The sequence below is a fragment of the Polypterus senegalus genome, chromosome 3, assembly GCF_016835505.1.
Source record: "Polypterus senegalus isolate Bchr_013 chromosome 3, ASM1683550v1, whole genome shotgun sequence".
In the NCBI taxonomy this organism is placed as follows: Eukaryota; Metazoa; Chordata; class Cladistia; order Polypteriformes; family Polypteridae; genus Polypterus; species Polypterus senegalus.
Genome location: NC_053156.1, coordinates 140,249,582 through 140,264,303, shown reverse-complemented (window position 1 = coordinate 140,264,303; position 14,722 = coordinate 140,249,582). Strand labels below are relative to the sequence as shown.

General features: G+C 39.5%; 1 protein-coding gene across 2 annotated transcripts in view; it reads right to left on the bottom strand.

Moving 5' to 3' along the window:
- The window catches only part of bach2b (BTB and CNC homology 1, basic leucine zipper transcription factor 2b), a 287,410-nt gene that overhangs the window by 36,498 nt on the left and 236,190 nt on the right, over nucleotides 1-14,722 (bottom strand). For both annotated transcript variants that reach the window (XM_039747980.1, XM_039747981.1), the window contains one exon: nucleotides 12,212-13,753. In XM_039747980.1, coding sequence (XP_039603914.1) covers nucleotides 12,212-13,753 — 1,542 coding nt within the window. The remainder of the gene's footprint in view (nucleotides 1-12,211; nucleotides 13,754-14,722) is intronic.

Below are 14,722 nucleotides of genomic sequence, written 5' to 3'. Positions count from 1 at the left end.
TTTATCCATTTAACCTAATGGAGAGCTAATTTTAAGTGCTTTTGTAAAATCAGTATATTCAACAGGACAGTGAAATTCACCTTTTTATAATAAAATACAGTTGCTCTGTCTTTATATTAAATGATGAATTAGCACAGTTAAGCTGTCCTTCTAACTTAGTGTCTGCGTGTTAGTGAGAGGATTGTTCTAAACTAAGGGTTGCTGGTGTTTTTGTATGTCCCAGCTTCACTTCAGATTTCATACTTTGCCTTTATTTTCCCTAATGTACAAATATTTCAAATATTTTATAGTTTTGCTAATATATATGCTCCAAACCTAATCCATGTTACAGATGAGTTGAAAGAATAAATTGTAAAAGGGTCTATATTATAATTTGAGACTTGCTTTTATTTTAGGCATGACCACTTAATTTTTGTGCTGGTTTCTTCTTTATCTATACTAATAAGAGGCAAAGCCCTCACTGACTCACTGATCACTAATTCTCCAACTTCCCATGTAGGTAGAAGGCTGAAATTTGGCAGGCTTATTCCTTACAGCTTACTTACAAAAGTTAAGCAGGTTTCATTTCGAAATTCTACACGTAACGGTCATAGTGGTCGATAACGGTCGACAACGTCCGCCATGTTGAACTTTCTTATTTATGGCCCCATCTTCACGAAATTTGGTAGGCGGCTTCCCTGCGCGAACCGAAGCCGATGTACGTACTTATGTCGATTGTATGATGCCACTGTCGGCCGCCATATTGAACTTTCCAACGTCACTAATTCTCCAACTTCCCGTGTAGGTAGAAGGCTGAAATTTGGTACTTATTTCGGTGGTATGATGCCATTGTCAGCCGCCATATTGAACTTTTCAATGGTCTTTGTTACTTATGGGCCCATCTTCAAGAAATTTGGTACGCGGGTTCCAAACACTAACTGAATCCTACTTACGTACATATATACGTCCATAGTCTGCAGTTCGGTCACCGTGTGAGGTGGCGTTGGGTCCCCCATCCCAACGCCTCCCACGTTTTTGTCTGCCTGCCTATATAAGGCCGTCCGTCGCTCCAGTGTCTACATTACCTTCCTAGCTTCGCCACGGGATTCACGTCTCCCTGCTAATAACTACAGCCTTTTTATTTAATCCACGGCTTCTCCGCTGTTTTATTGTTCATTTATTAAGATTATAGTTATTGTGTAGGTATTTTAGACTTACTTTACATTGTTCAGGTACCCATTTCCTTTATCATTCCAACCGCATTCCCCATTAACATGTCTATCGAGGTGATCACCATCGATCAAAGAACTGTCACTTACTGAGTGGTTTCCATGCCCAGAGATGGCACCTACCTTTTCCATTCTCTATGTTACATATTGCACGGCCATATCAGGCTCACTCTTGATATCCAGAGGAACATTCTGTCTTGTATATTGAATGACTGGGACAGGTTCAAGGTGTGGACTAATGACGGTACAGGAGATAATTATTCTACACAGGAGCACTATAAGAGTAAAATGCTTAAGCCCTTCACCTATGGCTCTGCGTGTGAGCTGATGGCTGCCGGTGAATTGTTCAGTTGTCGCTTTCAAGTGTACTGAAATGGCCAAATATTTTACAACTTTTGACAACTGCCAATGCCTCTTAAACATCTTAGATTGACAGGTGACGATTTCAGTAGTGGACACTTTGATGTTTATGAATGTTTAAACTCTCAAAAGCTGGATGTGAAGTTATCGATGAAACCGGTTGTATACTTACAACGCTTGACAGATGCCAAATGTCTCTTCAACACTAGTCCTACAAATACTGTCGTAATTGAAACAAACCATGAAACTCAAACCGATTATGACAGCAGCAATCCAAGCTGTGAGATTTGAGACAAGATTACTGTTCACATGGCCAACTGTACGTTGCATGTTCAAGAGTAAGCTCAGCGCAGAGCTTGGTCGTATTACAACCGGAGGGCCAAACTGACAATGTGGTATACAAAGAGATCCTTAACAAATAATTATTGGTATATTTTCCCTCAGTTTAAAAAGGTTTAATTTTCTTCTTAATAAAAATTTTTAAGGGCAGTACTTCGCTGCGAAGCGCGGGTATTTTGCTAGTTCTCTATAAGGAAAATTTCTGAATATTTTTCTACCAAGAAATTTCTTGAATATTTCTTCTATATATCTTCCAAAAATAACAAAAACATTTTTAGTTGTTCACAACTGTTAACAGTGGAAGCCAAAAACATCCCAAATCTATAATATAGGGTATGTCCACAATTATGGATTATAATTTCAGAGTTTACCGTACACTTCCTTCCTTGAAGACTTTACAACTGGGGGAAGGAGATCAAATCTGTATCAGTGCATACTGAACAAAGCAAACATTTCACCACCTAATGAAGCAAATGCTGGAGCGTTTCCTACAGCAGATGATATAGCCTATGCTGGTAACGATTTTCATTCATGGATTTATCTGTTTGGGTCAACTTTTAATTTTTATTACACAATTACAGAAACTCTGACCAGGACCTATAGTAAATGGCATAAGGAAGTAGCCATCAGTTTACTGCAAGGAATAATCAGACACAACCACCATTCACTCACTCTCACTGGGGAAATTTGAAGTCACAATTAAATTAATGTGCAGGCTTTAGATCTGACAGTTTAACTGGACTAGCTATGTAAATATAGGGAATTCCACATGGATGGTAACTGCAATGGAGCTGTGAGGTAGTAGCACTATTCTCAGTTTCTTGTGCTGAGAGATGTATTACTACTCAATAACTGATATTCCCAGTGCTCATTGTCTCCCAATTCTGATAACCAGATGCAATCACATGATACCGTGGGTCCAGACAGGAATCACTTTAATAATCACTTCAACTTTAGTAGACCACGAGTTCAGCCTTGTACTTGGGCTTTGTGTTTGGCTAAACCAAAACATTCCTCCAGTATGAAGCAGATGAGTTGATGTTAAACAAAGCTGATTCTAAGTCCACATTCTCGATCAATCCATCCGCAAAGTTTCTAATAATTTTATTCCAAATAAAGTCATGGGAAGCCTATCCTGGCATCAATGGGTGCAAACCAGGAAAGAAACTTGGACCTCGTGTCAGTCAAATTCAGCATACTTGCCAATGCCAATTTAGAGTCTCCTAACAACAGCAGCACTTCTATATTTTAATGTTTAAGGAAGGAAACAAGAGTGACATCTTCCCACTAAGCTCTGGCTCTATAGATTATTACTTATTCTTGTTCTTTCGGCTGCTCCCATTAGGGGTTGCCACAGTGGATAATCTTCTTCCATATCTTTCTGTCCTCTGCATCTTGTTCTGTCACACCCATCACCTGCATGTCCTCTCTCACCACATTCATAAACCACCTCTTAGGCCTTCCTCTTTTCTCTTGCCTGACAACTCTATCCTTAGCATCCATTGGGGCATCCTTCTCCCAATATAGCCAGCATCTCTCCTCTGCACATGTCCAAACCAACACAATCTCGCCTCTCTGACTTTGTCTCCCAACTGTCCAACTTGAGCTGACCCTCTAATGTCCTCATTTCTAATCCTGTCCATCCTCGTCACATCCTAGCCTAATCCTATAGATTATTACTCACGAAGGAATAACAAACGCTCCTCCATGATCTTAACACAATTGAAGTTTTAGCAGTAACTTAACAATGCTGTAAGTATGCATAAGAGGCCAAACTTTATGTTGGTTTTGTCTAATCCAATTCTAAACCAAGGCAAGGGAGACAGGTGCTTCTGAGTTTATTCAAGCAGCATTAGTCATAAAAGAGAAACCAAACCTTGACAAGGCACTAGTCCATCATCGGTCCACTCATGTCTATAATCTTAAAATCTCCAATCAACATAACGTGCACATGTGTGGAATGTGGGAGAGAAACCAAAGTACCCAGACAAAAAACTGTGTACACATGGTGAGAATGTTCAAAATCCATACAGATGGCAACCAAGTGTGGTTTTAAGGTAAGGACTCTGGACCTGAGAGACGTTAATAATTACTGCACTAGAGTACCATTCACTGTGCCAATGTGTGCTCAAGAGATGTCAACAGCACTGAGATTACGGTACAACTAACCTCTAAAGGCAAAGTTCAGTTTCTTAACAAAAAAGCCAAATAAAACAAGTCTGGGATCTTAACCTCTGAGCTCCAGTGCACACGAAGGGTCAAAAGTAGGTGAAGGGAGACAGGAAGATGACTCCCCCAAATCATGCATTCCACACAGCAAGAATATATGAATTACGACTCTGTGTGGTTTCTTCTGCTACTGTCTAATACAATTTATCATTCTGATGGCTGAAAACATGTGCAGGCCTCCTGACATTACAGTATGGAAATCAGACTTCCTGTGCTAATGACACATTCAGATATTTCTGATTACTTACACATAATGGTTATACTGTATACTGTTTTGTGCAAGGGTGGGTTTATGATTCTGAAAGTATTGTGGGTGATTGTGAACAGAAAGAATCAAATCTTTCATAATGATGTCCCTCTTTAGAGAAACCTGGCATCCTTCCTGTTAGTCAGATGTTAACTGGCCATACCATCCCACACCTGTCTCAAGCCAAACTCCATGTGATTAATTGTGCAAATCCGCTCCTTTGTACTGCATTTTATCTCTGTCATTACCTGGCTACACATACTGTCAAAAGTACCCAAATTAGGTGTGAATACAGGGAGTCCTCGGGTTACAACGTTTCGAGTTTACAACGCTCACTCCCATAAAAACTTAAAAAAATTAAGACATGAGTGTTTTGGCTTACGCCACTAGCGTCATACTTATAGACTACATGGGCGAACTAGTTTGGCTGCGCACAGCGGAAGAATACGCAGTAACGCAGTGTATGAGTGAGTGAGTTGGCAAACTAGTTTTGTTGCGTGCGGAGGAAGTGTTCTGTTTGTGTGGCTTTGTTTGCCAACTTTGTAGCCCTTATCATGGCTCCTAAACGAAAGTCACGAGTCTTCAGATGGTAGTGCTTCGAAGAAGAGGAAAGCCATCACAATGGAAGTGAAATTAGACATTGTAAAGAGATCAGAAGGAATAAAGGTAAGGAATTTTTTTTACACTCATTTTTTGTCATTTTTTTCTGTTACTACAGTACAGCGTAAAGTACAGTATATTTAAGGCCTTTTCCTTTTTCTGTGGCTTAGTTGTGTTTTTATGTTCTAGATTATGATTTTCCAAATGTGTTAGGTTAGGTAAGTGACTTAGGCTAGGGTGTGTTTTGACTTACACCAAAATTCGGGTTACATCACTGTTGTAGGAATGGAACTGTGTCATAACCCGAGGACCCCCGGTATAGGGCAATAGGGTCGCACTGAATGTGGTCACTTGATGACAATTTGTACACCCTCTCTCTTTAACTACTTTGCTCTTCTCGTATCTTTAGCAGGATAAGGCGTTGGTAGCATTTCGAAGGACCAATCTACTTTACATGAAGCCACAACTTCCAACAACTTCCTTCCTCCTGCAAATTCATTGTTTCCAGCCTTGCTTGGAGCTATTTTTAACAACTGTTGTTAGGAAGCCTGGCGTTTTCTCTGTTGAGAGCCACTGTAAACACTCCCACCACACTCTCTAATGTTTATTTTTCACAGGCCTCTCCTAAAATGCCCCAGCAATGTGTGAAGCGGCAGATTTCAGATTAGTATTTCATAACAAGTGGAGCTTTGGTTCACTGACTAGGCTTCCGTATGTAAGCATTAAGAATTCACAGAAAGGATTTAATACTAGGAGGTCTGCTAGCCACTTTCACAATAAGCAACATACTTCGTTTATATAAAAAGATAGTTGTAATTACACATGATACAGAATATAGACTGTACAACATTTTTAAGGCATTTATTCAATTAACAGACATATTCTTGTATGGTAAGCCAATCGGTTAGCATCAAAACAATCAATGTGCATGTCACACATGTACTGTAGCATGCATGTACCATATCCGAATTCAGCTTGAAGTATACATCACAATTCTCCTCATTTAGTGATGCTAAGCACTGCTGTCACAAAGAAGATCCGTACATAATTCATAAAGTTTGGCAGGAAGGACGCACATGAGCATTCTGTAGGTAGCGGTAAATATCAAACAAGCAGCACAGCTCCTGGATACAAAGCAATGACTACTGCAGTAACAAGAGCAGAGATGGCCACACTGATCAAAGCCAAAGTAAAGCCACCAAAATCCACTATATAGTTTGATCTTTTATCAATTAAAATTCATTTTATTTTTTTGTGTTTTTTTCACATTTTAAACTAAGAGCACTATATATATATTGTAAGTGCCATGGAGGACAGATGGGCATCCCGACCAGGACTGGGCCTGAGTTCTTGCCTGGCAAGGACACCATAATGTAAGGACTGCAGGACTGGAAACAAAACTCAGCCAGAATGCTGTATAATCTCCATCCTGGTTAGGATCAAACCGTAATAAATGGACTGGGTGAACATGGATACTGGGAGCAGTTCATACTCCCTCATGGAAGGTGGTGCTGTCCCTTGAGGCTGATCCTAAGCAGGACACCCACAGGGTTGTAAGGGAACTGGAGTGTGGAAGAAGAACTGTCAGGGTCCTTGAGTGACACTGCTGGTGGAGGACAATACTGGTTTCCACATGAACCGGAAGTGCTCTGGACATGCAGTATGGTGAAACTGGAGGCAGTCCCGGATCCTGCCGCCTCAAATTGGGGAGTCAGAGTCAGGAGGCAGCAGATGACACTCTTGGAGGAAAGAAATTGATCTTGATTGAAATTGTAGTATTGCTCTTTTGAGGAGTGATTACTGGAAAGGTGTGGTAGACAAATAAATATCTTTTATTTGAATCCAAAATTGCGTTTGACATTACTGTGTCTGCGATTTAGGGCTCTCCTGGTAGTTACAGTTTATAAATATAGCTGTAATACTCATTAATAATATTAATAACAATATTTCTCTCCTGCTTAGCCCCCATTCAAAATATAGTTAGATGTGTAACCTAAGAATTAAGCGTTGCTGAGAAACGTTTGCTTTGTCTAATATGTTTTCAGAAAATAACTGTATCCATACATTTGTTTTTGACCCAATTTATTCCATCCATTCTTTTTGCAAGCCCCACTTATCCTGAGCTGGGGGGCAGGGAAGCTCGAGCCAATTCCAGGGAGCGTCGGGCGCAAAGCAGGAAAAAATCCTTGGACAGTGGTGTGGCCAGTTCGTATTAACTTGGGTGATGTGTCTGTGAGAAAACCGGAGTTCATGGAGAAAATCCGTGATAATGTCAGCGACCAAGACAGGAACTTCACTGAAGTCTATAAATGTAAACTCGACAGCTTGTCTGTGTTCTGCTTACCTCTGAAAATCTCATGAGGGGACAGATACCTGATAAGAATTAAGTAATAGCTCTTAGAGAGGAACACCTGATGCTGATGAGTATTCATAAATACTGCCTCTCTGAGATCAAAAAAGATGCATGGAGAGATGCATTGGGATCCAATGTGAAAGTCACTAGTAGGCCCTTTCCCTTTCACTGTCCCCTCTCTGTACAACAGCCTGGCTCTGAATATCACCTGGCAGAGTAAACTGACGTAGACCTTATGCCACCAATCAAGGATAAGGTATCAATGATCTTGATTATGAAAGAACAATCCCAGTTAATATGGATGCTTTACTGATGGTATATTTTTATTTTTTTGTTTTTCTACAGTTACAGCTTTTCGGTCTCCTGCACTTACAGTATTAAGATAACAATGAAAGAGATGCACGGGCAGTTTTTCCTCAGTATGTTGTGTAGTTATTTCTTCATTCTCAGTTACTGCTTCAACCACTCCTTTATAAAAAAAGAATCATGTTATATGGCAAATAAAAGCTTATGGAGTAGCCTAATGGTTTAAATATGTAGCTAAACTATGTAACAGGAAAGTGAGGTAGATAATTAACTGAAAACAAAGCTTTGAAAAACGTCAGACTGTGCACTCGTTAAAAATATATTTAAACAGCTGTGAATTAATTATGCATAACTGTGTAGATTCACTTGATTGAAAATGTGTTTTAATAAAGGTAATTAAAAATGCCACAGGAATCTATTTATAATTTATGTGAGCTTGTTACTATACCTGGAAATGCATTTAATCTAATTTTTATGTATAAAATAGCGGAGTGAAACAAAAACATAACAGACTAATGCTGTCATTTCACCATCCTAGAGGAAATATTAATAAAAAAATAAAAACTATTATTTTCTTTTACATTCAGTTGCTTCATTCATCTTATTTAATTTGGACAAATTCATGTGACTTAATATCAAGTACAAATACATCTGAGAATGTAGCAGAGTGTTTAGAAATAACAACCCCGTATCTTCCTGATTCAAGTCCCACAATATTCTATCTTTGGTAGGTGTGCCGACACTCGGAAATGCTAATAGCTGAACAGTCCTAGTCAAGTGTTTTGTGTCGTCAGGTTGAGCGTTTCTTCCCATACGTGTCATGACAGCAGCTGAGTGGGGATGGCGTAGCTCTGGGTCCTGCTGATCACAAGCTGAGATAGGTGGTGAATAGAGACAACACTAGGCTAGCTGTCTGCTAAAACAGAACTTGTCTGATAAAGGGCGGATCGAGGACCTGGGTAGCCAGCAGCCTTTTATTTGCTATTTGTGTGTGACTTCAAGCAAGCACATGCTGTACATACTGACCCCAACTCCACTAGCCTCACCTTAACTCCAATAAGACAGGTTATAAAAATAAAAGAACAGAGTGAAAACTGAATAAGAAAACATTTGGATATCCAGTAGAGACTGAAGCACTATGAGGGCATGTTGAATCTCATCTGTTAGGTAAAATGTCTTCAGTACTTCCTGTCTAGTACAGCCCAAAATAAAACAGAAAGTCATTTATTATTTTTAGATCTCTTTGTTCCTTTGCACCCTGTCCAGCCCTCACAGTGAAATGGAAGTGGGTTGGAAATGGATTGATAAAACAATTAGTCATTTTTGTATCAATTCTGTATGAAAATCTGTGTGTATGTGCATAACCCATAAAATGAAACTAGTATCTAAATTTAAGTTTTAACTCAGTTTTATGAGTACAGTAACAGCATTGGTTTCCTAATGCTGCGACAGATACTGTACATGCTCTCTCCTTCTGTAAGAGAAACAAGGATTATAACAGCCAATGGCAGCTATTGGCAAGACGTCTGATTTAAGTCTCCAGACAGCAGATACTCTTGAAAAACCACAAAAATAGGGCAAGGTAACAGTGAAATTACCCCTAAGCTTGTCTCTTTGTAAACCTCCAAAGAAATGTAGCAAATATGCTATATTAGTAACATATCTTACAAGCAAAAGTTAGAAGACAAATGCCTTCTGGCGGAACTTATCTTACTTCTGCAAATATAAGAGAGCTGAAAATAAAAACTTGAAATAAAACTGTGGTTATCAGGTTTGCTACCACATGTCTCCTGTAAATTGCAACTGTTGTGTTGATGTGTCTGATCAACCCTCTCCACACAGTTTAGTCCTGCACCTCATCGTGAGTCAAGCCATTTTCCTTCAGTTCTTCTTTTACTATACCTTTCCACATCCACTTTGGCCTCCCTCTCTTTCTCTTCCCCTGTACTTCCATTCCCATCACTCTTTTACTCACATATTCATTGTCTCTCCTCATCAATGTCCATACCACCTCAACTTACTTTGCTGTACTTTCTCAGATCATTTCTTATTCTGTCATTTGTTGTAACTCCGCTTATCCAACTGAATGTCCACATTCTTGAAGAGTCTCCTGCACTTCCGTTACCGCCCATGTTTCAGCTCCACAAATCATTGTTATTCTTACCACTGTCTTAACAACCTTACCTTTAACCTTCGCCTTAATTCTACAATCACACAGTACTGCCCATACCTTCTTCCAGTTATTTCATCCACACTGTACTCTATGGGTTATCTCTGCACCTAATTCTCCATCTTGGACTATCATTGATCCTAGGCATTTACAGTTAGGAGGCATTCCTACTGAAGATAAATTCAGAACAAAAGAACTTTTCAAATACGAGGTTCATAATGTTAAACTCTTCACATACATACTGCAGAGGAGTCTCTTAAAACTGATCAGTCTGTCATATGTCCATGTTTTCAATGAGCTCCTCTAATTACAGGGATGAACATGAGCCAAATCCCACAAGCCTAGATCCAGCCTTGGACTAGACAACAATATTTTATGGGGTATATTCATACACACAAATGCTTTTACAGCCAGGTACAGGTACAGAGCTGCTGGCACATCTAAAGGATGACTTGAATATGATATGTGGGGTTGGTCTCTGTTATGTAGAATTAGCATGTTTCCTATGTGCTTGTGTGGGTTCACTCTCATGAACAAAATCCATGCCTGTTAGGTTTACCGGTCACAATATCTGGTCATGTATAAATAATTTAGTATTGTGATGAGCCTCTGTCACTTCTAGGGTTGGTTCCTCCCTGAGGAATGGAACATGGCTCTCTACTATAAAAAGTGGGATCATGAAAAGAATGGACAGAACTAAAGAAATCGAGCATTAACTGTATTTCATCTTTGCAATGAGTAATGCCACAACGGAATTTATTGATGATGATATTCTGTAATGAATGAGAGTCTTCTAAGAGTGATAATTTGCAAGTCTTCACTACTAGTCACATATGTCTGCAACCGGTGCAAATTTCTTTTCAGCTTCAGACTAGATAACTCACAATCCTACTTCTCACTTTTGATAACAGGGTAATTAAAACAATTATAATATATTACCTAGGTTACCCAGATTATTTATAAGAAATGGTATTTCGATAGATTGGCTTCTCAACATTAACTGAATGTGTGTTCACACAGCCTGTGTAATTGCCTTGCCTCTATTTTTTTCCAGACAATGTTCTGATGTCTCTGGTTATGATACAGGAGGTATAAACAATTGATAGCTGGTTCATAATGTTAAGTTCTTCACATACTTACTGCAGCTTATAGCTGGTCAATTTCAGTTAATAAGAGCTGCTAAAACAAAACAAAAGAAAACAAACTTGTGCCACTGTATCTCTTCTTGGATAGCCAGCAACCCAATGCCAGGTACAACACACCCATCATATGTGCATCTCTACCCACAGAAAACATTCTTAGATGCCCCTTTTCATTCTGGCTGTGCCACTCTGCTAAAGAACATACAGTAATGATTTTACCCAAGTTAAATGCTTAAGTATTATATCAGTGTCCAAGGTATTTAATACACATTTCATTCATCTATTTGCTGCACCTGCGAAAATATGTAACAATTTCTCAGAATTACAACTTGCATGATTAACAATTGTATATTTAGGGACAACATTTTCATAAGGAAAATGTCAATATCTTATTCAGATTAGTAACTGAAAGGTATCAAAAGAGAAAGAGAGCTTAAGAAAACCATTATAAGAAAAGTACATAAAAGAAAAAATAGATTTGCAGACAAGACATCAATAGAAATTTTAACTCTGCTACACATCGCGGTCGGAAGAGCAATATTATTGGAAATACCCTATAGTCTCAATGACAGATAAAAGAGCCTATGTCTAAAACATCTCATTTATGCCTTCATTTAAATAATTTGCTGAGTATGACAATACACAACCATAAAATATAATCTTGAATGCATGTACCTTCAAATAAACAAATAAATAAATAATAAATAAATTTGTTTTGTATGATAACAGGTTTTACTTTGTGTCTAATCAAGTAATTCATAAAGTTGATATGTTTAGATAAATGGGAATAATTTCCAACAGAATTTCAATTTGTAGAACTAAAAAAAGGTAAAACCATCTTGTTGCCCATTCTTCCTGGATCCCGACTGCCATTACAACATAAAAGAGTTTACATGAAGAAGTGACTTTTTCTTAACTTGATCTAGTGTTATTATGGAGTCAAATTACTCTGAGGGATGACCTGGCCAAAAAACTAATGAGGCTACTGTTTTGGAGTGCAATAGTTTGGATTTACTCTTTTTGAGTACAGTGTGGCCAATAGCACAAAGCTGCCAGCTGAAGCCTCACTATTCCTGCACTGTGGGATCCTAGTCACTAACCCTGCTCGCGCAACAACTACAGAAATTTGGAAACGGCTGTACCACTCTGATATGAAAGTTCCTTTTGATGAAGAGTTACCATATTAAAAGTAGAATACAAAGACAAAGTAACAGTTTGCAGAGCATCTTTTCATAAAAGCAGAAGTGTATCACTTACCTCTGGCCCTCTTTCTTGAGTTGGACACGACTCGCTGTCTGCTTCAGAGAACGAGCCAGACTCATCACTAGAATTGGTTCCATATGACTGCTCACATTTTATTTTGGGACGAACCTTTTTGTATACTGTATCACCAACCATATTTGTATCTTGCTGGTCAACTGTTGAACAGCGGGTTCCCTGTGAGCAAGGTGATGTGGAGAATTCAAACTGTGGCAAACTGCAAGGAGAACCTCCACTTCCGTCTTCTGCGTAGGAGTAGGAAGAGCAGGAGCTAGAAGTTCTGGTCCTTGTTTCTGAAGGAGGGGATCGGGGGCACACTTTGATTGGCACTGGGCAGCTGGTGTTGGGTCGTGACCTGCACTGCAGCATGGGTTCCGAGGGCAGTCCACTAGGGGAGTAGGCCTGTGAACTTGGAAGGGACTGACTGGCACCAGCCCACAGGCCCTTTGGCATGTTCTCCGAGAGTTCCTTATCCAAGGAATTTCCAATGGGATAAGAATGTGCGGGAGCTCCCAGTCTCTCACATGTGCCTGAGGAAAAAATTACACTCCTGCGGTCAAGCTCCACCTCCTGCTTACAGATTGCCTCACAAGATGGAGTCTTCAAGGATATTCCCACTTGAAAACTAGGAAGCTCCTTCTGAGATGATGTAGGCTGGCCCAGATCTCTATTCAGAGGCCCATAGTCATTTCTGTTGTCACCCTGAGTAACTCCTGTGTCTTCTGGACACGCTGGTCTGTTGGTAAAATCATGCTGTGGCATGTTAGGCAAACTTACCAGTTCAATTCCTTTTTTGAATAAAGACCTCAAACATGAAGGTGATTTACTTTTGGCCCGATCTTCATAGATTGGGCTGTGTGGCTTACAGTCCATTTCTACATCAGCCACTCCATCTTTTTCTTTCAATTCATGCTCATCTCCAGACAGGCTGAGTGAGATGCTCTCTTCATCTGGCCGTGGCTCATGTTTGATCTGGCCAATGTCAACTCCACAAGCACTTGCACCACCACTGCCACAGCTTGGGTCCTTAAACGTGCTTGGAAAACCTGAGGTACGTGATGCATCATTATTGTGCTTGGTACAAGCCAGTTGATACTTCCTATATTTGGGACATCGGGGTAGGTCAGACACTCCATGTTTCTCAAAATCAGTCCTGCCATCCTGGAATACGGTGGAAATTGGCACACCCAAAGTTTCATCTTCCAGAAAGGTGCTTTCCTTATCAAAGCTGAGACTGTCAGCAGAAACCTTAGACCTAGGAGGGTTGATCTTAGTGGTCTCTGACTGCATGCTCTCATTCTCCCCCTCAGAGTTCTCATCTTCCTGAGACTGGGGGTAGGGTGCAACTGTACGGCACAAAAGCAACCCATCTTCCTCGCTTAGCAGCTGGGCTTCAAGGAACCGGAAGCAGGAGTCCTCCAAGTTGTGCATGCGCAGAAAATCTGCGCAACGAATGACCTCTTGAATATTTTCTCTGCTAAGCAGTAACTTAGCAGTGTAGGCAAATTGTAACAATGGGGCGAATCCCCTGGCAGTGACCTGCAAAAACAAAAAAAAGAAAAAATTGCCAGTTGTGTGTTCTCTTGTAAAGATCATGTGTAATTAAAAATTATAGTCATCTTACATAAGTGCAAAAAAAATAATATAGATTTTAATTTTCTCAACAGAGTTCCATGCTCAGATACCCATAGTGTAAATTTTGATTAAGAAACAATGAAACCCTGTAGTGCTGTAACAGGACTAGGTATTAAATGAGTCAATTGTGATAACACAAGCAAAGCCATAGCTCCAGGTTAGTCATACCACTTTCTAGACAATGGCACAAGTCTATAAACAACACTGTGAACGTACTTAGGCTCGTGGCAATAACAATCAAAAATCCAAAATGCCCAGTTAACCTTACAGAATGTGTGAAAGCAGACAAGCAAATTCTTATCTTACTAGACATTAAGCCCGGTTAAATAACGGGCGCTAGAACAGTAGTGCATAAACATTAGTAGGAACAGTCTATATTAAACGGCAAGGGACCTTGTATGTGGCTGTAATATGCGTCACTGTATTGTGGGCCTTTAATTTTCTCTCTCAGTAATACTGGTTTGTATTTCCATAAAATGCCTGTAATTTTGTCTGACAGTAATACAGTGGAACCTCGGTTCACGACCATAATTTGTTCCAAAACTCTGATTGTAACCTGATTTGGTCGTGAACCGAAGTAATTTCCCCCATAGGATTGTATGTAAATACAATTAATCCGTTCCAGACCGTATGAACTGTATGTAAATATATATTTTTTAAAGTTTTTAAGCACAAATATAATTATACCATTGAATGCACAGCGTAATAGTAAACTAAATGTAAAAACATTGAATAACACTAAGAAAATCTTGAACAACAGAGAAAACTAACACTGCAAGAGTTCATGCTATAGCCTTACGAACCGCTCGCTAAAAACACCTTTTTTAATGAGTTTTAAGCACAGGGGGAAAAATTAACATTTGAAAAATCTGT